Below are 26,719 nucleotides of genomic sequence, written 5' to 3'. Positions count from 1 at the left end.
CACCACCGTGTTTCTATATCTCTACACCTAATCCATCCATATCAGGAGCCTTTCCATTGTTCAATTTTCCGATCACAGCTTTTATTTCCATCAGGTTTGGAACCTCTGCTAAAGGATGCTTTGTTGGTCTTCCAGATATATTATCAAGACCAAAGTAATCAACTTCAGTGGATCTATTGAGCAACTCATCAAAATGCTCTTTCCATCTCCCAACAATATCTTTAGGATTTCTTAATAATTCTGTGCCATCCTTGCTTCAAAGTGGAGCAACCATTGATGAAGTTGGACCATAAACTTTTTTCAAGAGAGAGTAAAAACGCTTGGAATTATTAGCATTTGAAGCTTCTTAGATTTCATCGCATCTATCACTCCACCAATTTTTCTGCATCATCTTCAGCTTCCTCTGTACTGTTGCTTTTACTGCCTTGAAATGTGTAACCATTGTCCTTGTTCCTTGAAAAGTCAGCATTTTACAACATGTTGAATTCCTTTTGCTTCTCCTCTAAGATAAGATCAATTTCTTCCTCATTATCACCAAACCAATCCTGGTGCTTTTTCATGACAAAACCAAGAATGTTACTACAAATCTCATAGACTGACTCTTTGAACAAATTACAATTTTCCTCACAGGGCAAATTATTTATCTCACTCACAAACTCATTCTGTACTGACGGAATCTTAAGTTTACTGACATCGATTCGTTTAGGTAACGTGTCCTTGTTTGCTCTAACCTTAGGCTTGGCAACAGAATTCACCTTAGCACACAAAAGCCTATGGTCCATCCAGCACCCCAACTGGTGGCATGTAAAAAGCACCATTCGATCATGATCATTTACAGTGTTGCCTGACTGGCTCCCATGCCAGTAGCACGTAAAAAGCACCATTTGAGCATGGTCATTACCAGCGCCACCTGATTGGCTCCCATGCTGGTGGAATGTAAAAAGCACCCACTACACTCTTGTAGTGGTTGGCATTAGGAAGGGCATCCAGCTGTAGAAACTTTGCCAGATCAGATTGGAGCCTGGTGCAGCCTTCTGGCTTGCCAGTCCTCAGGCAAACCATCCAATCCATGCCTGCATGGAAAGCGGACGTTAAACGATGGTGATGATGATGATGATGCATGAGAATACATAGATAAAACATACAAATTTCCACATACATACATACAAAAATACCCAGTTGTTGATGTTGAAATTCCAATGAAGGAACCTTGGATCTAGGTTAGAAACTGGTTCTTTCTCTATTGGTAAAAAAATTTTGAAGTAAACTGAATAACGACATACATACATACATACATGCATACATACATACATACGTATGTACGTACGTACGTACATACATACATACATACATACATACATACATACATACATACATACATACATACATACATACACACATACATACAATTAGCACTTCACTTCCAAATACAAGTTACTTTTGAATGCTGAAGTACTTCAGAAGGCAAAAACAAAAAATGCCAATATCCATTCGGGTCAAATGTTTTAAAGGAGATGCTGCTTTATAAATGAAATAACGAAACTGAATGGGGGAAAGGATGGGAGAAGAAAAAAAGCAGAGAAGACATCTGAATGTTTTTGTCCTGTTGTAAATGTGATGAGCACAAAGGGGGAGAAAATGTGTTGAAAATAAAGGGCAGGAAATGTTTTCTTCATTTTAGCAATAATACAAAGCAACTCTAAAAAGGGTGCCAAAAGTTAAGTGATGGACAGTTTATTGAAATGAGCTTTTTTTTCAATGAAATTTTATAGAAATACATTTCAAACGGCATATATTACGATTATAAAGAAATTTATGTGGAAAAATTTTTCCAATGGGGTGGGGAGAGGAGTTCAGAAAATTCACAAAATCTGAGTTTTTCCCTCATAACTTTTAAGAAAATGGGGTTTTTTCAATGAAATTTTATAGAAATACATTTCAAACGGCATATATTACGATTATAAAGAAATTTGTGTGGAAAACTTTTTCCAATGGGGTGGGGAGAGGAGTTCAGAAAATTAACCACTCAAAATTCACAAATTCCTAACTTTTAGGAAAATGGCGTTTTTTTTTCAATGAAATTTTATATAAATACCTTTCAACTGACGCACATTACGATTATAAAGAAATTAGTGGGGAGAATCTTGAGGTGGGGAGCGGACTTTCAGAAAATTCCCAAGATCCGAATTTTACATTGTTATATTCCGAAATCCCATTCAATTTTCTACAGATACCCTAGCATAGTACTACTACATTACTTAGTGTTTATTTCTACCCACTTTCAATAATTTTTAGTGTTTTGCCTTCAATTTTGTTTCATTTTCAATTATTTTTATGCTTTTTAACCCTTCGTCGTTATTCTCATGCAGTCATTATTACTTTATCTGTCTCTGTCTGTCTGTCTGTCTCTCTCTCTCTCTCTATATATATATATATATATATATATAGATAGATAGATAGATACATACATACATACATACATAAATATATTATATATATATATATTATATACATACATATTTACATATATATATACATACGCACACATACACACACGCACACACACACACACACACACACACACACACACACACACATACAGTTATGAGGGAAAAACTCGAATTTGTGAATTTTCCAAAGTCCTCTCCCCACCCCTGGGAAAAGATTTACCCCACAAATTAGTTTATAATTGTAATATATGCTGTTTGAAAGGTATTTGTATAAAATTTCATTGAAAAAACCCCATTTTCCTAAAAGTTATGAAGGTGTAGGAGTGGCTGTGTGGTAAGTAGCTTGCTTACCAGCCACATGGTTCCAGGTTCAGTCCCACTGCATGGCACCTTGGGCAAGTGTCTTCTACTATAGCCTCGGGCCGACCAAAGCCTTGTGAGTGGATTTAGTAGATGGAAACTGAAAGAAGCCCGTCGTATATATGTATATGTATATGTATATATATATGTGTGTGTGTGTATTTGTGTGTCTGTTTGTCCACCCCGCATCATTGCTTGACAACTGATGCTGGTGTGTTTACGTCCCCGTAACTTAGCGGTTTAGCAAAAGAGACCAATAGAATAAGTACTAGGCTTACAAAGAATAAGTCCTGGGGTTGATTTGCTTGACTAAAGGAAGTGCTCCAGCATGGCTACAGTCACATGACTGAAACAAGTAAAAGAGTAAAGGAAAAACTCAGATTTTGTGAATTTTCCGAACTCCTTTCCCCACTATTACTATTGAACTGGTTGCCATTCTTAAACAGAATTATAAGTAATCATTAGGTACTAAAAATTAAAGATGGTTAATTAATTTATAGTAATTTACAATTTAAAACCTTTATAAAGTTTCCAGAAGCAAGGGTTTACACTTTCCGTTGATCCCTCATTACAACAAACCTATTCACAATACAGTAAAAACTGTATTTGAAAAGAAAGGACTTCTCTTTAAGACAGACACAACTTCTGAGAAAAAAAACAAGTTAACCTGTTTGTATTATGAGAGGCAGAGTGGCTGTTACTGATATTAATTACTCAAGACAACATGAAAAAGATAAGAAAATTGGAAAACAATATAAAAAAAAAGGTATCATCATCATCATCATCATTTAACGTCCGTTTTCCATGCTAGCATGGGTTGGACGGTTTGACCGGGGTCTGGGAAGCCAGGAGGCTGCACCAGGCTCCAGTCTGAACTGGCAGTGTTTCTACAGCTGGACGCCCTTCCTAACGCCAACCACTCCGTGAGTGTAGCGAATCTGATTGACAAACCTTTGTTGAATAAAGACACTGCCAGGACCTGGGTACTTTAAAGGTTTTAGTTGTTGAGAATAAGTAGAATGTTTAAGATCAATTCACTTGGATAGCCACATAGACCTAGCAAGGGTCAACACTGACTATTTTGCTAGCCCCTAGTTTAGAGGTACACAGTGAATATTTTTTGCATATCAGAGGCTGAACATCCACTACAAGCATCAAACATTGTTGACTGCATTGAAAAAATAAAATTTAAATAAAGAAACCTTCGTTGAATTAACACACCTCACAATGCAGCCTCTTTAACAGTTCCAGTTCCAGTTGTGAAAGTGTAGAATATGTAACACCAAAATATATCTAAGAAGCAAGGCTTTCTCTTTCAAACCAAAATCTGCTTAGATTACCTCATAATGTCCTATTAGTTTATTTCACAAAGTGAAAATAAAAGGAACGAAGGAAACGATGTTAGTATGGCACCATGCATTCTTGTTAACAAGTAGTTCTTGCATTTCAAAGACAGAACATGCACTATGAAACAGAGAAAAGAAAAAGTTCTAAACTGCAACCCGGCCGAAAAATTTTTTGGTTCATAATATCAACCCGGCCGTAACCGGCCAAGAGAACCTATTGTTATTTAAATGTAAATTTGAACCCAAATCTCATTGGTACATTTGTTAAAACATGTGATTTCACTTTGTAAATAGTTGGGTTATAGTATCCAACATTGCTTGAAGTGATATCTCAACTCAGTGAATTTTGGGAGATTTTTTTCCACATTTTTTTCGGCAACGATTTTTCTTCAACTTTGAAAATGGATAGGAGTTTCATGTTATTAAGCATTGATTCCAAATTTAAAGCTTTTTCTACGGAAAATAGGGAGATATCGAGAAAAAGTAAAAAAGTTAGAGTTATTTAATGAAACAAGCCTAAATTCATGATTATTTTAGAATTTAATTGAAACTCATGAGGGGTGTATTTTGGTCAGAAATATAGTAATGAAAAAATATATTGATAATTTAAAAAATACTAAACAGTACCTTATTCAATGGACTGCAACATTAATGCTCTGCTCTTTTAAATATTCTAATATACCATATGATTTAAGTATAACAGAAACCTACAGGATGTAGCCTGCATTTATACATAACACTTGAGTTTTCATTAACCTCTCCTAGGAGCCATTTCACTCAACAACAGCACCACCAGTGTTTTCTACATAAATGCCAGCTTGGAGGTATTCACCATGATGTAAACATTTACAAGGAAATTTAACTTTCAGTTTTGGCTTTAACTTTCAGTTTTCCAGTTTTATATTCAAAAAGCTGCAAGATTGGACGACATCCTTCCTGGAGTCTAGAAAACCAGCAATTTCAAGACATTCTTCTCAAAGTGAGATAAAAATCTGGACAGAAGGATGTATTCTGCCTTTCCTCAAAAAAGGGAATCTGGGCTTTGCAATGAACTACAGAGGAATTACATTAACACCAATTGTAGTGAAGATTTATAATGCATTTCTACTCAATCGAATCCAACCTCAAATTGAAAGAGTTCTTAAGAAAAATCAAAATGGATTGAGGAAGACCCGCTCTACATCTGGTCAAATTCTCACAGTTAGGAGGATGTTGGAAGGAGTACGAGCCAAAAACCTTAATGCAGTTCTGCTCTTTGTTGATTTCTCCAAGGCCTTTGACTCTGTACGCAGAGATAAGATGGCAGAAATCATTACGGAATATGGAATCCCTGACGAAACAATAAATGCAGTATTCTATTGTGTCTGGGGAGAGTAATTTTCTTTTTGTGCCTTATTATGTAACACACTCACCGGTAAAATTTCTACATTTTTCTTATTTTTATTGTCCTAAAATTTTCGTTTTCGTTGCATCTTGCAACATTTTCAATAGTTCAAGATGCAACAAAAACGAAAATTTTAGGACAATAAAAATAAGAAAAAAGTAGAAATTTTACCAGTGAGTGTGTTACATTATAAGGCACAAAAAGAAAATTACTCTCCCCAGACACAATAGAATATGCTTCAACACACGAACTCATATAAAGAATCTTGCAAACCAAATCCAAAAACGAAAAATAAATGTAGTAATAATGCTGTATAAAAACACCTAAGCAAAAGTGCAGTCACCAGATGGAAATGCTGACTCCCTTGATGTTCATGCAGGAGTACTATAGGGTGGCACAGTAGCTCCTTACTTGTTCATCCTGTGTCTTGATTAAGTATTGTGTACCCCAATAGATTAACACAATGATCTGGGTTTCACTTTACAAAAGTCTAGAAGCAGAAAATATCCAGCAGCCTGCTTGAGTGATACCAGTTATACTGATGACAGAGTGCTCTTCACAGACAGCACAAAAGCTACTGAACATTTACTCCATCTCCTGGAAAATGCTGCTGCAAATATAAGACTATATGTGAATGAAAAGAAAACAGAGTTTATCACCCTGAACACATCAGGTGAAATCAGGAACATCAAACAGAAGCCCTTGAAAAATGGCAGCAATATTATGTCCCCTGAAAAAGATATTAAATCTTGCATTGCTAAGGCTTGGGCAGCGAAAGATGGTCTTAGAACAATATGGAAAGATGGTCTTAGAACAATATGGAAAGATGGCCTTAGAACAATATTGGGCAGCGAAAGATGGTCTTAGAACAATATGGAAATCAACCCTACCAGATAAATTGAAAGACAATTTTTCAGAGCAGTTGTTGAATCTGTGTTTGTATATGGATCTCTGACTTGGACTCTCACCAAGAGACATAGGTGCATGCTGGACGGTGCCTACACCAGAATCTTACATGCAGTGCTCAACATCTCTTGGAAGGAGCACCCAATAAAACCACGGTTATAAGGGAATGTTTCTCATCAGCCGTCCAAGAGTGAAGATTGAGGTTTGTTGGCCACTGCTGAAGAAGTGAAGAACTTGTGAATAATGTGTTGCTGTGGACACCAAATCATGGTACCACAGCAGCTGGAAGACCACGGAAGAGTATATATAGAACAGCTTGCAGAAGATCTTGGATGTCAAGTTGAAGACCTAAAAACATTAATGGAGGATGAGGAGGGATGGAGAGGGGTAGTCAGGCTGGCCCAAGCAATCAGCCTCACTGGATGATGCTTCGATAAAAATTTTAAAAAAAAGCAACAGTGAGTGAGTGACTTTGACAGCACTGCTCTTAATGATGGCATAGAGTAACCAAGAACTGTATAAGAACTTTGAAATGCACGTTTTGAGATTACTACCCAAATTATATTATATTATATATATATATGCAGTCATCAAAATTGTTATAATGTCTTGTAGAGATAGGTTCTCTCTCTTTCCTGATGAGAAGATTGCATTTTACACCGTTTATTCCTTTAGAATAAAACCAATATTGTTTTCGAAACATATGTTGAAAGTAAAAGAATTTGAATAGCGTCTGCATTCAACTCCATTTATTTACTTATACTACACAAATTACTGCACATTAATCCGGAGTTTCTACCTTTGAATAGGTCACTACATCTTTGTTACTTGCATGAATTTTGCTACCCTGGTAGCTGTTTATTGAATTTTCCATGTTAACGGTAAACAAAGGATAATTCATTCAGCCATTTGTATATATATATATAAAAGGGTAAAGATCCCTTCAGTCATGAATGAGCATGGGATTGCACCTAGAAAGTTACCCTCCAAGCACAAGTCCGGGCAAGGTTGTTTTATGGAAGACCAGCAGTTGCCCATGAATACTAACTTCCCCTTTCCACGCCACTGATGTCATCCAAGGGAAAGGCAAAGGGGCCAATACAGTTTGGCACCTGTAACATCACAACTTATTTCTACAGCTGAGTGAATTGGAGCAATGTGAAATAAAGTGTCTTGCTCAAGAGCGCCACACAACCCGGTGTGGAAATGGAACTCATTACTTTGTGATTGTGAGCCCAATGCTCTAACTATTGAGCCATGCACCTTCACAGCAATGCACCCTTATACACACACACACATACAGAGTGTCCCAAAAGCCACTGATGGATTTCAATTTTTAATAAAATCCTTAACTTTACAAATACATGAATGACTTGGCTAACCCAGATTTTTTTCTTGTGGGGATACCTGAAAGAGAGGGTTTATGTCAACAAACTGGAGACCCTAGTGTAACTGAAGGAAAACATCATCATCATCATCATCGTTTAACGTCCGTTTTCCATGCTTGTATGGGTTGGACGGTTTGACCAGGGTCTGGGAAGTCAGGCGGCTGCACCAGGCTCCAGTCTGATCTGGCAGTGTTTCTACAGCTGGATGCCCTTCCTAACGCCAACCACTTCGTGAGTGTAGTGGGTGCTTTTTATGTGCCACCAGCACAGGTGCCAGGAGAGGCTGGCAGCGGCCATGATTGGTTGGTGCTTTTTACATGCCACCGGCACAGAAGCCAGTCAAGGTGGGGCTGGCATCGGCCACGTTCGGATGGTGCTTTTTACGTACCACCAGCACAGGTATCACAACTACAATTTCCATTTGATATTTATTTTGATGTTGATGTACTTGACTCAATAGGTCCCCTCAAGCACAGCAGGTCACCCTACGATCCAAGGTACAATCCAACATCAATAGCAAAATAAAAGAAGCAGGGTCTGAAACTCTTGAGGGTGTTATGGAGCAAGTTTTGGAAAGAGTACAGCCGTGTAAAGCCGAAAATGGTTGCCATTTAAGTGATGTCCTTTTTCATATTTGATACAGTGGTGTTGCAAAACTTGACTTGGACATATTAATTTCCTATTTCTTTATTACTCACAAGGGGCTAAACACATAGGAGACAAACAAGGACAGACAAACAGATTAAGTTGATTACATCGACTCCAGTGTGTAACTGGTACTTAATTTATCGACCCCAAAAGGATGAAAGGCAAAGTCGACCTTGGCGGAATTTGAACTCAGAACGTAATGGCAGACGAAATACGGCTATGCATTTCGCCCGACGTGCTAACATTTCTGCCAGCTCGCCGCCTTTTTTAAGATGTATTAATTTCCATTATGTCCTTTATATTGCATCAAAATTTCATGCATTTATTTGTAAAGTTAAGGAAGTTATTAAAAATTAAAACTCATTAGTGCCTTTTAGGATATCCTGTATATGTACACACAGGTGAGTACATAAATGCAAAACAAGATGGAAAAAATAGTACTCGAATACAGAAGGTAGAGCAATATGCTTTTATTGAAGCTGAAAAATTGTCCATTTGTTATTGCATTTTCTATTTACTTTAATATCATTTATTTTTATCTCATTTTTAAAACCGCTTTGATACCAACCCAGCTGAAACTGGCTCTGGCTCTGTAGTACAAATGTCTTGTTTGCATAAGTTTTGAATTAAAATCTTCCGCTAAACCTTAGTCGCAATTTATGTTCCTAACACTAGCTTAATGATAACTAAGTTATTTTACTAAATTCTTTGTTATATTTAAAGTAATTGAAAGAAACACAGAGCATCTCAACAGAAATACAGTAATAAAAGGGTTAAACATCCATCTTGCAATCCGATTTCACTATTAATTATTGTCAATTAATTAATTATTTTCTGGGCTTTCCCCACCATTCTAAGCGAGGACTTTTCTCAATCTTATAATATTTATATTTATATTTGTACCTTACTGGTAATTTTCAAACCCCACCAGACACCCAGCTTGTAAACAAATACTAGCTTTTTGACCCAATTTCATTCGGGTCTATTTTTGAACGGCCACATTTAAAAAAAATGAAAAGTCCTTAAGAATAATGGAAATGTAGTGATGCCATCTTGGAAATCTCCAGTATGCATGCACAGAGTTGGGTTCATCTGGGAGGCCTGCCGGAAGTTCCCTCATGCGCATGTGCAGAAAACTAGCAGCAGCAAAATTTCCTCATACCGTTCTCTTGAACGCCAGTTGCTGAACAGGACAGTCGTGTTATATCAGTTCTCTCAAGCTGTTACCTCATGGCATATCTCTGCTATGCTTGAACAGACAGGATTTGGCTCACTCCATTTGACCACTGCGATAAGCTCCTAGGCTGCCGATTCACCCTGAAAGAAGAATGTATATATTGCGAATCAAGAAATAAATATTTATACTGTTGAAGTTAATCGGAAATCTTGACTCTTTCCTTCAATTAATGTTTTTAATGTAAAGGATGTGAGCTGCACCCAATCCAGTTCGGGGACCTCTCATCCTGTTACAGAAAGTTTATTTAAAAAATTGATTGAAATAAGACAAGTATGCAAATAGACAATTCAGCCTCTCAAAAGCGATTACTCACATCCAACTCAATTTTTCAGAATCAGAGTTGCAACGTGAACGCATGAGTCGGGAGTTTGAGTGGCAGAAGTGATCAGGTTGCACATGCCAGTCCACCCTTCCCATTTTTCACAATCTCTTCATAAAATCTTTTCTTTTAAACAACAATTTCCACAAAAAATCAACGAATTATTAAACAGAACCTGTAGATTACGCAAATGTGCCTTTTATTAAAATCGCCCACAAAACATGACCTCCACAGCTTGTAGAATCGATCGAAAACGGGTTTTGTTGCCCTAGTAACCATAGCTTTTGAGATGGAGATTGCTAACCTAGTCCAGTTGCTTCCTCGCCTCATTTTACATGTCTCTGTAAATTTTCGCCTACTGCCAATGGTGTAATCCTTCTATATAGAGATTACACCGTTATGTTTTGAAAATCAATCAGCCAATCAAATTTAAAAGCTTATTTGCATCTTTAAATTGTACTAGGTCGTCAAGAAAGTTCTTGCGGTTTTTAACCTTTAAATTCAGATGCACATATCTCGGCTCAAACGAAACTTTATTAATCAAAATAAACACCATCAGAATCAACACACTTTTGACCAATGTTGACTGTTGTTGTCGTAGTTTCTTATGCATTTCTTCCATTTGCTGACAGTAATTCTCTGCCGTAATGGTTTTGCCTGGATCCAAAAAGCTGTGATGGATGAGACTGACCGCAGATCACCAGTCACCATGACCTTCTTTTGGTGCAACTTTGGTTTTGGGAAATACCGTGGAATTTCGTTGGTGGCCAACCACTGAGCTGAGCATCACCGGTTGTCATAAAGAATCCACTTTTCATTGCAAGTCACAATCCAGTCGAGAAACGGGTCGCTCTTGTTGCGTAAATGAAGGGAAGACGACACTTCAAAACATCGTTTTTTGGGGGGGCAGGGGGTGTCATTCAATATGTGCGGCACCCATTTCTCAAGTATTTGTGTTTTTCCAGTCTCTTTCAAGTGGTTGGAAATTGTCGTATAAGTTACATCTAATACAGAAGTAAGCTCTTGAACAGTTGTGCGTGGATTGGCCAAAACTTCACTTGTTGATAAACTGCTGATTCATCGGCATGTCACTGCTTGCTTGAATATTTGGTAAACCTGATGTGTTGAGAGTTACATAACATATTTTTATGGATGTTGCACATATAAGCATACCTGGCTGTGCCCCGTTTACATCACAATAAAGACTCTTAATAACACAACTGTAACAGTATCAGATAAGCCATTCGTTTATTTTTATTATGCTTCTGTAGGCACAGTTATCTCCCCTGATGGTGGCTGCCTAAATTAGCAGGCCACCAGAGGGCACACACAGTGCTAAGGTTCAGACACTAAGCCCTCGCACTCCCTCTTTCTCATCAAGATGCCAGACTGTAAAGACATGACCTAGCTGGCTCTCACACAAACACAGACAGCTAGCAGGCGTGAAGTGGTACACAGAAGATGAACATGGCCCTTCACTTATGAACTCTTTCCATTATCATTCAACTTGTATAAATCTGAGACCAAGAGTAAAAGTATTTAAAGTTACAGCTTTGTTCTATGAATTCCTTGTATTGTGTTTCTTTATCGAATGACATATTACAGCCTTCTGAACAGAGTCATCATTAGATGGTTTTGGTGTGAGACCATGACCTTCAAAACTTCTATGACACACTTAAGATCCCATTCTTCTTTAGATAACATTGGAATTGTGGATCACCAAACAATAATGAACTTTCCTTCGTCAATGCATTCCGTGCTATGGTAATGGATTACTTAACTGCCTGGACTCCATAAAGGCATTCATTTGTCATATGTTGCTGCCATTTTACATTTAGGGCCATTTGTTGCATCCTTGTGTAACATCTATTTAGCCTATTTGATATTAGTGTTCAAATTTCACTCCCATATAAGAGCACTGGTTCGACACTTGCAATGAACAGCATGGTTTTGGTTTGCCTGGGCAATTTGGAGTTCCAGACCTTCTTCAGTTTGTGACAAGCTGCCCTGCTGACTACTACTACTTCCAGAATTTGGATAACGTTTTGATAAGAAAAAATTTAATTCCGATGATAAAAGGGCACCATTTGAGTGTGATCATTACCAGTATCGCCTTACTGGCACTTGTGCCCGTGCTAGTAGGGTGCCAAGAGCACCATCTGAGCGTGATCGTTGCCAGAGCAGCCAACTGGCTTCTGTACCAGTGGCACGTAAAAGGGCACCATTCAAGCGTGATCATGTGTAAAAAGATTCGAGTGAGGTCATTGCCAGTACCGCCTGACTGGCCCCCATGCCCGTGGCATGTAAAAAGCACCCACAACACTCTCGGAGTGGTTGGCATTAGGAAGAGCATCCAGCTGTAGAAACTCTGCCAGATCAAGATTGAAGCCTGGTGCAGCCATCTGGTTCACCCGCCCTCAGTCAATATTGTCAAACCCATGCTAGCATGGAAAGCCGATGTTAAACGATGATGATGATGATGATGCTGTAAAACAGGCCTTCCAAGATTTTATTGACTCTAGATTGCCAGGCTTTTATAGTTCTGGGCTGGACAAGCTGCTGCTGAAATGGCAAAAGTGTATTCATAATATGGGTGCATACTTTGATGAATAAAACTATTCCTTGTATTCATAAAACATTAGCAAAGTATTGTTTTCAGTTGCATTTGTTAGTATGTTTGTTTGTCCATGGACAAGATATCTGAAGAACCGCTGGATGGATTTGGATGAAACTTTTAGGGATGTTTGACCATGTGATTGGCACAAACTGCTTAGATTTTGTGATCAATCCAGTACCAGACAAGGATTCTGGATTATTCTTCCTGCTTTTTTTAACTTAATTTTTGAGAGCAGTCAGACTTCATTTTTAGTATTCTCGTTTGTGAGAGCAGTCGAGTTTATTTCAGAAATTCTCATTTTAAAAACCATCTCTGCCTAATCGTTGAGAGCACATTGGTGTTGCATTGGCAGAGATTTGCACTCTCTGAGTGCTTTTATTCTTAATATTTTTCAGTAGGGGTTAACAAGACTTTAGGAGTACCCTTTAGATGGCATCTATGCTGGTGTCATGTAAAATCACCAATTATACTCTTGGAGTGATTTCACCAATTAGTAATGAGCACAAAAGAATTTAATAGAATTTAAACCATTGCATGTCTACCAGATTTCCTGATATTACTCAGAAAAGCAAAAGTTTACTGCCAATGTTATTTGTCATATGAAAGTCATGTTTGTAATCTGTTTATATACTTAATCCACTTAACTAATCAAGTAGTAAATATTTAGGCCAATTCTCCAGTTCCAGAAAAAATTCCAGCCAGCCTCTTTCCAGTTTTAGAAGCTCAGATAATAACCATGTAAGTTATCTGTTTTCCTTTGACTAAACAATGACAAAAGAATTATACAATGAATATAAAATAACAAGTGCGATTATCTATGAACTTCATAAGCTTAACAGATAAGTTTATTATTAAAAAAAAAAAGGTTATCAAAGGCGCATGCGTGTGTGTGAATCGGCGAGCTGGCAGAAACGTTAGCACGTCGGGCGAAATGCTTAGCCGTATTTCGTCTGCCGTTACGTTGTGAGTTCAAATTCCGCCGAGGTCGACTTTACCTTTCATCCTTTCGGGGTCGATAAATTAAGTACCAGTTACGCACTGGGGTCGATGTAATCGACTTAATACCTATGTCTGTCCTTGTTTGTCCCTTCTATGTTTAGCCCCTTATGGGTAATAAAGAAATAGGTCAGTCAGATCAAGTTGTGTGATAGAATCTGCGATCCAATGAAGTACCTTCTTTCTTTCTTTCTTTTTTTGGTGGGTAGGTGGGGGTTGACTTTGTCTTTCATCTTTTTGTATCGGATAAAATAAGTTGCCGATTAGCACTGGGATCGATGTAATCGATTTAGCTTCTCCCCCGAAATTGCTGGCCTTGTGCCAAAATTTGAAACCAATATTTTCATAGACATGAACTAAGTTGGACGAGAGTTTCACAAATATTTTTTAAATATTGTATTTCGGGACGGTCATTTGTTTTTTTCTTTTTGCTGAATAACACACGCACTTCTCATTCGTTCTTCACTCGTTTATTACAGTGCACAGATGTGTGACGAAAGATTTCTGGACATTGGACACGAATTAGAATAAGAAGTATAATAAACGAGCGAAGAACAAATATGTAGTACGTGTGTTTATTTGGCAAAAAAAGGAAGAAGAAAGTAACCATACCGAAATACAACAATATCTGTTTTAACACACGGTTTCGCATCAGGAATCTTACAACACAAATTCATTAAAAAAATAAACAGTTTTATGTTTTTGTACAAAATGCAACATGTAAATATTTCGCACCTACTTAAATACTGAGGTCCCTTAACGGTGCTACTTAAATACAGGTGTTACATACAAAACATTTTAAATGTGCGCTGTGTAGACCTCAACCCTAAAACTAGCCCTAACCTTAATCCTCCCCTTCATATCGTTACGTAGACGCATCGGGGCCTCTGTATTTAAGTAGTGCCAATATTTGAAGCATTTTATTTAGTTCTTTTCAGACTTCTGTTTGTTTTGATGTTTCTACAGTTTATTTTATTAATCTGTGCCCTTTGCTGTCTTCATTTATGCTCCTTTGTTTTGGGGTTAGGTGTGCAGCTCACTGTCTGGTTTTAGGCTCTGTGCAGTTTGTTATTTTGTTTAGGGGTTTATGCCCCTCCTTTTTTTTTATTAAAATACAAATTCTGTTTTATGGTTGTTTTCATGGTGTTGTGAACTTTAAAACGTTCGTAATTCTTGTCTAAATAAACTGCATTCTATTTGATCGATTACATATCAAATTCTTTTGTCACCTAGCAATTCCGGATAAAACCCAAGTCTTCCCAGAATATTCGAGTCCATAACCAAATCTGAACGAAGCCCTGCTTCCTCCGACACTAATGTAGTTCTTTCTCGACTCCACCCATCAAAGCTCGAATCACCTTCCATAATTTCCTCCTACAAGTTCTGCTATTTATCAAAACTGCCGACACCAACCATCGACTGCGGGTGTTACAAATACCCTGAATGTTTTATATAAAACACCTCGCTACTCAACTACCATTGCTTATATTGTAAAGAGGTACGTAGTCCTTAATAATCGTGAAAATACTTCCATTGTTCCACTACCATAACGAAATAACTTGTCCTTTTCTTATAAACATGAACAACTGACGAAGTTTAATCTTATATAAATATAATCCTCGTTTTATTTACAAACTGAAAGCTACATAATTAATTGCTTTAATTACGAACAGCTTAAACTCTCTACATCGCGCCTAGAACTTAGGGTTGTTTGTTATTTTATTACACCAGTCTCATGAGATGGATATAATAATAGTTTTACCGGGAAAGGGAAAGAAATCGGCGCTATAAAAGTAAAAGATGACATTTTTTGGACAGGAAATTCCTTCTCCATAAGGTAGTGACAGCTTTTCTGAAAGTCTGCCGATCACAGTCTGCGGACAGATGCTATGATAAAAATTGACTAAACTTAATTGGCATCCTTTGCTTAATTACAAGTTTCATATATATTGAGATGGAATTTGTTAACAATCGGACAGTTTACAAATAGCTATTTCGAAACTGCAACCCTAACATGACCCATTACACATTAATTAACTAAACATTCATTTATAAACAATTAATTGTAGCAGAAATGAACAATTAAAGTGCGATTTAAAAGGGTTTAACTGGTCCACAAGTCGGGGTTTCTTAATTAGTTGGAGTTAAATGTTACAGAATCCACAAGCCAAAGTTAGCTTGACACGCGAAAGTCGAGTTCTTAATTTTGTATTTTAATTTTTCGAATTATTTAAAATCACAGTTTAAATAATAATAATAATAATAATAATAATAATAATAATAAATGAAATTATTGTATACAAAATACGGACAGTCTGATTTTTCTGCCTAAATCCTAGCAATAGAAAAATATTGTCATAGTGAGAAACGAGGACGGTAAGAGGAGGTAGTGAGATGTGCTAAAAATAACAGCTAGATACCCCTTAAATCACCAATTTGTTTTTGCATACTCGTATGATTTCCTGTATGTAGAACATAAATTCGCAAAAATTCAAGAGTTACGAGGGATTTATTATATACCGTGTGTAAGATATTACCAGAGTTGTGTTTGTGATGTTGACTTAAAATTATTTGTTTGCACGAAACATGAAAATTGTAACTAAAAAATATAATTATTTGTGAATTTTTTGGCATCTTGTGGTGTATCTTACAAGTCAATGGTTAGTGGAGTAATGTAAGCAGCGATGGTTTTAGAAAATCGTGACATAATGACGAAATGTAAATCAGCTTCCTTATTTACAACTGGAACCTTTGAAATGGTGATACTCTGCATTTTACATTTTATTTATTCAACAAAGGTTTGTCAATCAGAGCCCTTTTTTTTTAAGGCATAAAAGACATAGTTTCGATAGACATATTTATGCCATTTAGGCAATTTAAATATTTTTTTTTCAGTGCTGTCTAGAATGTTTGATGTCTGTAAGGGAATATTCAATCTCTGATATATATATAAAAAATATCCACTATGTACTTCTAAACAACGGATTGGCAAAATGGTCTGTGTTGACCCTTGCCAGGTCTATGTGGCTATCCAAGGGGTCAATAAACACCTGAAATGATTTTGAGCATTAAGGGTGCTGAATTATAAGCAAACTGAAACTAATAACCCACTGCTATCCCCCTAAATATAGATGTAGCAATTAATACTACTACACATTTCATATTCGGACTATATTATCAATTTGACAGAATTTTTATTGGTCTTTATCGATTTCGTTAAGTATTTTCATGTCTTTAAACTTATGAAAAAGTAATGACAGAAAAAAAAAATATTGCTTTTAAAACGAGAAATTTTTAGTGAACTATATTTTTATAATATGGAAATGTACTTGCATAGGAAATGACTTGATCTGAGATCGTGCACTGAAACAAAATCAATTTCAGTGTTTATAAGCCATTAAAAAACACACAAAGAACCGTTAGATTCACTTCAACATTTAAATTTAATTTGTGTCAAAATATTTTTGTCGCTTTGAAACCGCGACCTGTTCACTGATGTAGCACGAAATTTTGTCAATGAACAAAACAGGTCGCGGTTTCAAAGCGACAAAAATATTTTGACACGAATTAAATTTAAATGTTGAAGTGAATCTAAAAGTTCTTCGTGTTTTTTGATTTTTAATGGCTTATAAGCACCCTTCCACGCTGTAATTACATTTAAATTCTATTTCAGAAATTTATACGACGCGTGCGCGTATGTGTGTGTGTGGAGGCGCAATGGCCCAGTGGTTAGAGAAGCGGATTCGCAGTTGTGGGATCACGGTTTCGGGCGTTGTGAATGTTTATTGAATGAAAACACTTAAATCTCCACAATACCCTGACAGTGGGTGGTGGTGAACCCTGCTGTACTCTTTCACCACAACTTTCTCTCACTCTTTCCTCCTGTTTCTGTTGTATCCGTATATCAAAGGGGCCTGCCTTGTCACACTCTGTGTCATGCTGAATCTCCCCAAGAACTACGTTAAGGGTACATGTGTCTGTGGAATGCTCAGCCACTTGCACGTTAATTTTACGAGCTGGCTGTTCCGTTGATCGGATCAACTGGAACCCTCGTCATCATAACCGACGGAATGTCACATGTGCATGTGTGTGTGTGTGTGTGCGCGCGCGTGTGTGTGCAGGTACGTGGCCCATTGGTTAAGGTTTTTGCACTCACGATAGCTAGATAATGTGTTTGATTGCTGGACTGGGCAGTGTGTTGTGTTCTTGAGCAAAACACTTCATTTCACGTTGTCCAGTCCACTCACCTGTAAATGGGCCACCCTGCAATGGACTAGTCTTCCGATCGAGGTGGGGGGGGTATATAGGCTGGCCTACTTATCCAACCAGTGGGGGGAGGGCATCATTTGAAAGCTAAAAAACAATGCAAAGCATATTGTGACCAGTGATGTATAACAACGTGCTATAGTCTGGTCAAAACTGTGATACTGTGATGACTGGATGAATGGACCGGTTGATGCATGCATGTGTGCCTGTATTTTAAAATTGCAGGTGTGTACGGAGCCATGTATGTGACATTGTTAAGTGAGAGTTAATATAAAACCGAAAGTGAAAGTTAAATTTCTTCGTGAATGTTTTCATCGTGATGAATATCTCCAAGCTGACATTTATGCAGGAAACATTGGTGGTGCTTCTACTGTTTACTTCTCGTTCAGAGATTTATTATTGCTTATATATATATATATATATATATATATATATATCGCGAGCAGATGGCTTCCATTGGAGAAGAGTTGATATTACTTCGTTTTCAGCTCTACAACAATGTCCAGCAAATTGGACTCTTCTACCTTTCACAAGAGATGATACAGGTGGTAATTTCCCATATATTTGTACTTTGGTTGGATGACGCTTCCACAAGAGATTTTGAGGTCTCATAAGGAGGCGAGTGTAAGTTTCATCCAACCGCCTCTCAAGCTTCTTTGATAATGTCCAGGTTTCTGACCCATATAGTAGAATTGGTTTGACTGTGGCTTTGAAGATTTTAAGTTTGAAATCTCTTCTTAGATTTGATGACCAGATCTTATGCATATCATTACAGGCTGACCAGGTCATACCCTTTCTAATTAGAAAATCTTTTTCAGATGATGATATGTATGACCCAAGATATTTGTAATCAGAAACCATATTTAAGAGCGATACCAGAGGGTGCACACTCTCCTACCCTGATGTAATCTCCAGGGATAGAGGCATCCAGCAACAGGACCTCCGTAATGCTATGATGGACTGTGAAGTCTGGCGTAACATAGCAAATTCCATTGTCTCGACCACAGTTGAACAATGATGATGATATATATATATAAGCAATAATAAATCTGATTATGTAAGTAATATATATAAAAACTGAGCGGAATTCTGGTTTAAGGACCTCATAATTTTTTTTTATTTTTTGGAATGTTCAGAAGATTTTGCGAACTTGTGTTCTACACATGGGAATTCATATGATTATGAAAAAAATTTTTTTTTAATTCTTAACCCCATCCCACCCCACAATAAATCCTGAAAGTTTTACTCTCTTTCGAACATTTTCTTATTCAGAGTTTAAGATGTGTACAGTCAGAATTTTTTAACTGAAATTCTACTGAATCGCCTAAAAATTCTTACGTAAATTGTTGAATACTTTCACTTTTGATATATTTTCTGCAAAAGATCTCCACACACACACACACACACCATTAGCCCCTACACGCAATTTTTTCTCTCCTTGTTTCTGTGTATCTTTCTGTCGAAGAGCGTAGGCTCGAAATGTAAAAGACTTGTTTTATTTCTATTCCTGAGCGCCATACTAATACATTGTTTGTTTGTACTCCACCTGCCTTCGTCTTTTGTTTATTTTCGTAAACCTTCCCATTATATATATATATATATATATATAGATAGAAAAATAGATAGGCTTGCGTGTGTGTATATATAATGCCAGGCGAGGCTGGCAACGGCCACGAACGGATGGCACGTAAAAAGCAGCATCCGTTCGTGGCCGTTGCCAGCCTCGCCTGGCCCCCGTGCCGGTGGCACGTAAAAAGCACCGTCCGTTTGTTGCCATTGCCAGTATCGCCTGGCCCCTGTGCCGGTGGCACGTAAAAAGCACCAACCATTCGTGGCCGTTGCCAGCGCTGCCCCGACTGGCCTCCGTGCCGGTGGCACGTAAAAGCACCATCCGTTCGTGTCCGTTGCCAGCCTGGCCTGGCCCCCGTGCCAGCCGGTGGCACATAAAAGCACCATCCGTTTGTGGCCGTTTGCCAGCTCCGTCTGTCTCCTGTGCGGGTGGCACGTAAAAAGCACCCACTACACTTGCGGAGTGGTTGGCGTTAGGAAGGGCATCCAGCCGTAGAAACACTGCCAGATCAGACTGGGCCTGATGCAGCCTTCTGGCTTCACAGACCCCAGTTGAACCGTCCAACCCATGCTAGCATGGAAAACGGATGCTAAATGATGATGATATATATATATACATGGCTTTCTTATAGAAGTGATCCCCCCACTCCAAACTTTTTCCATCATAATTTTTTAAAAAAATGGTTACTTTTTAACAGGGAGAAGAGTTTCTGAAAATTCATCTGAGCCAACTTTTTTTCCTCATAATTTTCAGGAAAATGGGTATCTTTTAATGAAAATTCAGTTTACCTACACTACTTTACCCAACCTCGACTTTGTTTCCTCATAACTTCCAGAAAAATTTTCACAACAAATTCTGATATAACAGTAATCTACACCATCTGAAGTGTATATGTAGAAAATTTCATTAAAAAATAGTCGTTTTTCTGGAGGTTATGAGGAAACCAAGTCGGTGGTGGGTACAGTCGTGTAGGTATGCTGAACACAGAAACTTTGGGTACTCTTATCGGTTGGCCACAAAGATCATCACATAAGCTTGCACTATTTCAAACTAGGTTTCCTTCTTCTTATGTTTAGTGTCTTGCTGTTTTCCTATTGAATATTAAACAAGTCTGTAATGTTTATCCAATCATGAAATATGTTCAGTAAAGAATTGTACAGTATATTAATTCAATTGCTTAATTACACTTCGATTTAATATCATTTGTTTTCAGTTTGTATTTCCTTGCTTGAAAATCCAACACCACTTCTCCAAAAATGGGTTTTTGTGAGAAACTCTTCACCATACCATTGCGTATTTTGTGCATCATTTTGCTGATCATTCAGATGGGATTTCTAGATGTTTATTTGTCTACATACATCAACAAACTATGGTTGTTGTGGATTATCGCTGACGTTGTTACGGTGGTGCTATTTATTACAGGTTTGTATTCTTCTCGTTGCTTTAAATAAACTATATTTCGTTGTGTCTGGGGAGAATAATTTTCTTTTTGTGCCTTATGTAATATACTCAATGGTAAAATTTCCACTTTTTTTTTCTTATTTTTATTCTTCAAAACTATTGAAAAGGTTGCAAGATGCAACGAAAATTTTAGGACAATAAAAATAAGAAGAAAAAAAAGTGGAAATTTTACAGGTGAGTCTGTTAAATTATAAGACACAAAAAGAAAATGACTCTCCCCAGACACAACAGAATATGCTTCAACACACGAACTCATATAAAGAATCTTGCAATCCAAAAGCGAAAACTATATTTCTTTTCATTGAAATTGCTGGATATCTTTTTAATCCTGCTTCATGTAAAATATGTGTGTATATTGGGTTGAGGAATAATTCATGAGTGTTTTTTTTTCTCAAATTTAAAAATGCATACAGAAATAAAATGCAATGGCAAAATGTTTTATGTTATTTGAAAATGAATGTTTTGCTCTCCAAAATAGTGTGTTTTGATTTTTGCTTTTTTTTTTTTTTTTTTTTTTTTCAGATCATTAAAATGGAATGTCAAGTGGACAAACCTGAGCATTTTCAACACCATTTTCTTTTCACATTTAATTGAGGTGTTAAGTCTGCCAAAGTTGCTCACGAGATTTGTGCTGTTTATGGAGAAAGAGCAATACCTCAAAGTTCTGCCTGCTGTTGGTTTTCGTGCTTCAAAAATGGGAATTTTGACCTCATGGATAGATCACACGCCAGTCAACCAATTGAGTTCGATGAAGATCCATTGGATCAACTTCACAAAAATTCATGTCAAATGATCAGAGAATTGGTGGAGCAGATGGATTGTGATAAAAAAAACTATGGTGAACCACCTTCACTCAATGGGCAAGGTTCATTGAACTCAATTGGCTGACCGGTGTGTGATCTGGCCTTGAGGCTAAAATTCTCATTTTTGAAGCATGGAAACCAATGGCAGACAGTACTATGAGGCATTGCTCCTTCTCCATACACAGCACAAATCTCATGAGCAGCTTCAGTGAGTGTAATACCTTGATTAACTGCAAAAAGCAAATGGTGTCGAAAATGCCCACTTGACATTCCATTTTAATGGCCTGAAAATACACAAGAATCAATAAAATTTTTTAAAATCAAAGCACACTATCTTGTAGAGCAAAAAATTCTCTTTCAAATAACATAAAACATTTTGGAAGTTATGAGGAAACAAAGTCGAGGTTGGGTAAAGTAGTGTAGGTAAACTGAATTTTCATTAAAAGATACCCATTAGCCAACATAACATGGCAGTCCTGGTTTAGGATGAATGTTGCTGTAAACCAGGACTGCCATGTTATCATCATCATCATCATCGTTTAACGTCCGCTTTCCATGCTAGCATGGGTTGGACTATTCGACTGAGGCCTGGCGAACCAGATGGCTGCACCAGGAGCCAATCTTGATCTGGCAGAGTTTCTACAGCTGGATGCCCTTCCTAATGCCAACCACTCTGAGAGTGTAGTGGGTGCATTTACGTGCCACCAAGATGAGGGCCAGTCAGGCGGTACTGGCAGCAGCCAGGCCCAAATGGTGTTTTTTACGTGCCACCTGCACACCAGCACAAGTGCCAGTAGGGTGACGCTGGTAAAGATCATGCTCAAATGCTGCTTTTTACGTGCCACCGGCACAAACGCCAATTAGCCACTTTGGCAACAATCACACTCGGATGGTGCTCTTAGTGCTCCACTAGCACGGATGCCAGTCACCGAATTTGATTTCGATTTCACTTGCCTCAACAGGTCTTCGCAAGCAGCGTCCAATGAAGGCAAGGTATGCATAAGTGGGCTGGTTACACCCCTGACATAGGCCACAAGGTTATGGTCTCATTTGGCTTGCCGAGTCTTCTCAAGCACAGCATATTTCCAAATGTCTTGGTCGCTAGTCATTGCCTCAGTAAGGCCTAATGTTCGAAGGTCATGCTTCACCACTTCATCCCAGGTCTTCCTGGGTCTACCTCTTCCACAGGTTCCCTCAACCGCTAGGGTGTGGCACTTTTTCACACAGCTATCCTCAGCCATTCTCGCTACATGACCATGCCAGTGCAGTCGTCTCTCTTGCACACTACATCTGATGCTTCTTAGGTCCAACTTTTCTCTCAACTTTTCTCTTTTGGTATAAAGCAATCTACAAACAAAAAGGAAACAAAAAAAACTAATAAAATGTAAAAATTAATGCTTATTTTACTGTAACTATTGAAAAAATACCCTCAAAATGATCATACCAAAGATTCAACAGGATTTTCTTTCCATTCTACCATTTTATTGCAGTATTGTTGGTTCTATCTTCACAAATAAACTACTTTATCTCTTGTATTAGTAAGTGTTTCCATTAATCCTTCATTTAGAATGTATCATGTATAAAACAGATTTCACTTTAGTTCTAAATGTGTTATCTTTTATTTTTCAGTGTTGGTTTTTTCATACATTTACAGTCACAGAGAAAACTTTGAACCACAAAACTTCCAAGTAATTTCAAAAGCAGGAAAGCTCCCTCTTATTTATATTGCTTGGGGAGTTTATTCCATTGTACTTTTTCTAAAAGTTTTGTTTTGCTTTGAGAACTTTGCTGCCAGATTAAGCATAAAGGATTATTGGGGTCCAAATACCCTAAAATTAACACTTGCACTTTCTGCTCCACTCTTTCTAATTTATTTGCTGTGTCAGGTCAGCACCACTCCAGACAATGAGAATAGGAGATATATTGACAGAATAACATCAGGTGTTACCTTTGACATTTTTGACACAGTTGACATTTTGGACATCCTTTTTGTTCAACAGTCCAAAGTACTTCTGACATTTGCAATGACTAAAACGATCTTAGGTTTTTCTTTGATTAATATATTTATGCCTTTGATTCCTCTGTTTCTTGTTAGTCACTCGCATTATGGTAAAATCAAATTAAGAGACTCTTTTATGAACATGTACCGCATTTTAATGATAGTGATAATCAATGTTCCATATTTGGTTATTCGTTTACGCTTAATCCATTTCTATGGGCACAATATGTCTATATTCCTGATCAAGAATTTCCTTTCAATCTTTGTTACATTTTATGATATTTATGAGAAAAAACAACTGGAAAGGTTGGAAAAAGCATCTGCCAAAGCTGCTTCCAAAACTGATGCTGAGGGTACTGCTCTTGAAGAACGGGCTTAAGTGAATGCCTGCATGCATATAAGGCCAAAGTCTGTTACAGGATTTGCGTTTGTCTCAGAAATAAGCATTTTTTGTACAGAAACACTTGCTCCTCTAAAATATAGGGAAAATCAAAGACAAATAAAACAAAAAATATCATGGAAAAGTTACTGCAAAATACAACAAAAACAAAGAAACTATGACTGGTTTCTCTGTGAGAGCAATTTTGTTGATGTTGACACAAAATGATGGATTCTTTCTTAGGAACCTGATTTCATAAATTGAGTCATTGTAATTTTTCCTAGATATTTCATGGTTAGGAACTGTGACTTTGGAGACATTTAAGAGTAACCCTTTACAAGAAGCTTTAATTCTGTGCTTGCATGCTTGAAACAAGTGTATTTTTGTTGATTATATTCTTATATTTATTCTGATATTCTTTAAAGCTCATTACCCCTTTTGATACCAACCAGTCTGTGACTGTCCTTCCGTCTCTGATTCCGACTTTCTGTTTAAAGTGATGTAAATTAAAACTTTCCTTCAAAATTCCATCTTAATTTATTTTCCAAATTAGTTATGACAAACTCATTTTAATCAATTCTTCATTGCTGTTGTGGAATACATAAAAGACACTGCTGTAATAGATTAAACCCCTATTTCAGCAACACATATTTAGGGGGAAAATATTTCTGTGCATTAAAGCTTCTGGGTGGCCCAACTTCACATATAGGACCCTGGGTGATTTTTTTTTAAACATTTTGGTGGTGGAGAAAACATCTTATATACCATCAAATATGATATTTTTTTAATTAGTTTGAAGAAGGGAAACATTTCAGCGGAAATGAGGTAACTAATGGTTTGAAGATCAATTTACATTTTTGTATATTTTTATTTTAATATTTATAATTATACTTTCACAATTAGGTGCTAATTAGTAGAGTAATTAGAATGTTGGATAGAATGCTTTGCAGTATTTGTTCCAATTTGCTATACTTTGAGTTCAGATCCTGCCAAAGTCATTTTGTCTTTCATCCTTTCAGAGTTGATTAAAAAGTACCGTTCCTGAGCAATGGATTAACAGATTTGTTAAAGGGTTAGAAAAGATTCTTGGAAATATCAGTTCCGACTCTTTGTGTTCTGACTGTAACAGCTGTGATGACATCGATGCCAGTCTGTATAAGCCCAAGTTGGGATATTCAGAGGGGAGGGGACACTTGCATACACAACTGCACATCTTACCCCTGGCTGTGTGCAAACATGTGCATACTTGACTGGATGAAATCCTTAAGAATTTTCACGATAGATATATTTTTCTCAGAATTTAATAAAATTTTCTTCAACAAAGTCTTCTCTTCTAAACTGTCAACTGTCATGTGGCCCCACTACAGCAAGAAACCTGTTCTATTCTGACCCCCATTTCTCATACTTTAACCTCTTTTCTCCTCGCATGAAACTGCGTTTCTCAAGGTTCATAGTCTTTCAGACTACATGATGACCTCACTCATGCTAGTGCCATGAGAAAAAGCACCCACCTGTAAAAATAGTGTCAGGAGGACATGCGGCCTTAGAAACCATCCCCAAATAGACAGTGGAGCTTGATGTAGTCCTTGGACCCATCAGATTCTGTCAAACTTATGCTAGCATAGAAGACAGACATTAAATGATAATATTTAATTCTATGAAGTCTTCAGATATAATCCCTCAAATAATTTAACTATTAGCTGTAACAATGGAAATTCCATGGTTTATATGGAATTGTAAAATAGAATTGTATTTTTTTCTGAAGCATTTGATTTTTAAATGTTAGAACATTAAAACCTCTAACAACGAACTTTTGGTTTTATTGTCTGTCATAATATTCTTTTGTACAATGTTTAAAATCATGTCAGTGTACAGACATGTTATTTGAAATATGCTGATGTATCGTGATGTATTCTCTTTTACTCTTTTACATTTTTACTTGTTTCAGTCATTTGACTGCAGCCATGCTGGAGCACCGCCTTTAATTGAGCAACTCGACCCTGGGACTTATTCTTTTGTAAGCCCAGTACTTATTTTATTGGTCTCTTTTGCCAAACCGCTAAGTATGTTGACAGTTACATCATTTTCTACTGGAAATTGTAGTTAAGACACCTGTGCCGGTGACACGTAAAAAGCACCAACCGATTGTGGTCGTTTGCCAGCCTCATCTGGCCCCTGTGCTGGTGGCACGTAAAAAGCACCCACTACACTCTTAGAGTGGTTGGCGTTATGAAGGGCATCCAGCTGTAGAAACACTGCCAAACCAGACTGGAGCCTGGTGCAGCCTCCATGGCTTACCAGACCCCAGTCGAACCGTCCAACCCATGCTAGCATGGAAAACGGACGTTAAATGATGATGATGATGTTCCCTTCAGTAAACACACACATAACAATCCTTTTCTTTTCACTCTCACCACTAGCACTCTTCTCTCCTTTGAACTGACCATACAACAGTGTCACACATTTGGCCTTAGCGTATTCATAGATTATAGGTTGTTTCTCCTTCCTTTTCATAATAAGTCGTTTAAATAATGCCTTCATCTTACCACTAAGGTTAATCCTAATATTTTCACTCACTATATCTTGCTTA

The 26,719-nt window shown here is 37.3% G+C and overlaps 2 protein-coding genes across 6 annotated transcripts; both read left to right on the top strand.

Annotated features, from left to right (window-relative positions):
* The first annotated feature begins 5,203 nt into the window (after window positions 1-5,203).
* LOC115220686 lies at window positions 5,204-6,407 on the top strand. Its single transcript, XM_029790853.1, has 2 exons — window positions 5,204-5,506; window positions 6,030-6,407. The coding sequence occupies exons 1-2, from the start codon at window positions 5,204-5,206 to the stop codon at window positions 6,405-6,407; spliced, it is 681 nt and encodes a 226-aa protein (XP_029646713.1).
* Window positions 6,408-13,355: 6,948 nt separating this feature from the next.
* On the top strand, window positions 13,356-24,912 carry LOC115218980. 5 transcript variants are annotated; one of them, XM_036503923.1, is made up of 3 exons: window positions 13,356-13,393; window positions 20,701-20,909; window positions 23,381-24,912. In XM_036503923.1, the coding sequence occupies exons 2-3, from the start codon at window positions 20,744-20,746 to the stop codon at window positions 24,127-24,129; spliced, it is 915 nt and encodes a 304-aa protein (XP_036359816.1). In that variant the 5' UTR covers window positions 13,356-13,393; window positions 20,701-20,743; the 3' UTR covers window positions 24,130-24,912. The 5 variants fall into 5 exon arrangements, with proteins under 5 accessions (XP_036359816.1, XP_036359809.1, XP_029644882.1 ...); XM_036503916.1 differs by lacking the exon at window positions 13,356-13,393 and adding an exon at window positions 14,283-14,339; XM_029789022.2 differs by lacking the exon at window positions 13,356-13,393 and adding an exon at window positions 14,365-15,149.
* Window positions 24,913-26,719: the final 1,807 nt, after the last annotated feature.

This window comes from Octopus sinensis, linkage group LG1 (genome assembly GCF_006345805.1).
Source record: "Octopus sinensis linkage group LG1, ASM634580v1, whole genome shotgun sequence".
NCBI classification, from domain to species: Eukaryota; Metazoa; Mollusca; class Cephalopoda; order Octopoda; family Octopodidae; genus Octopus; species Octopus sinensis.
This window is presented reverse-complemented; position numbering and strand designations above follow the sequence as displayed.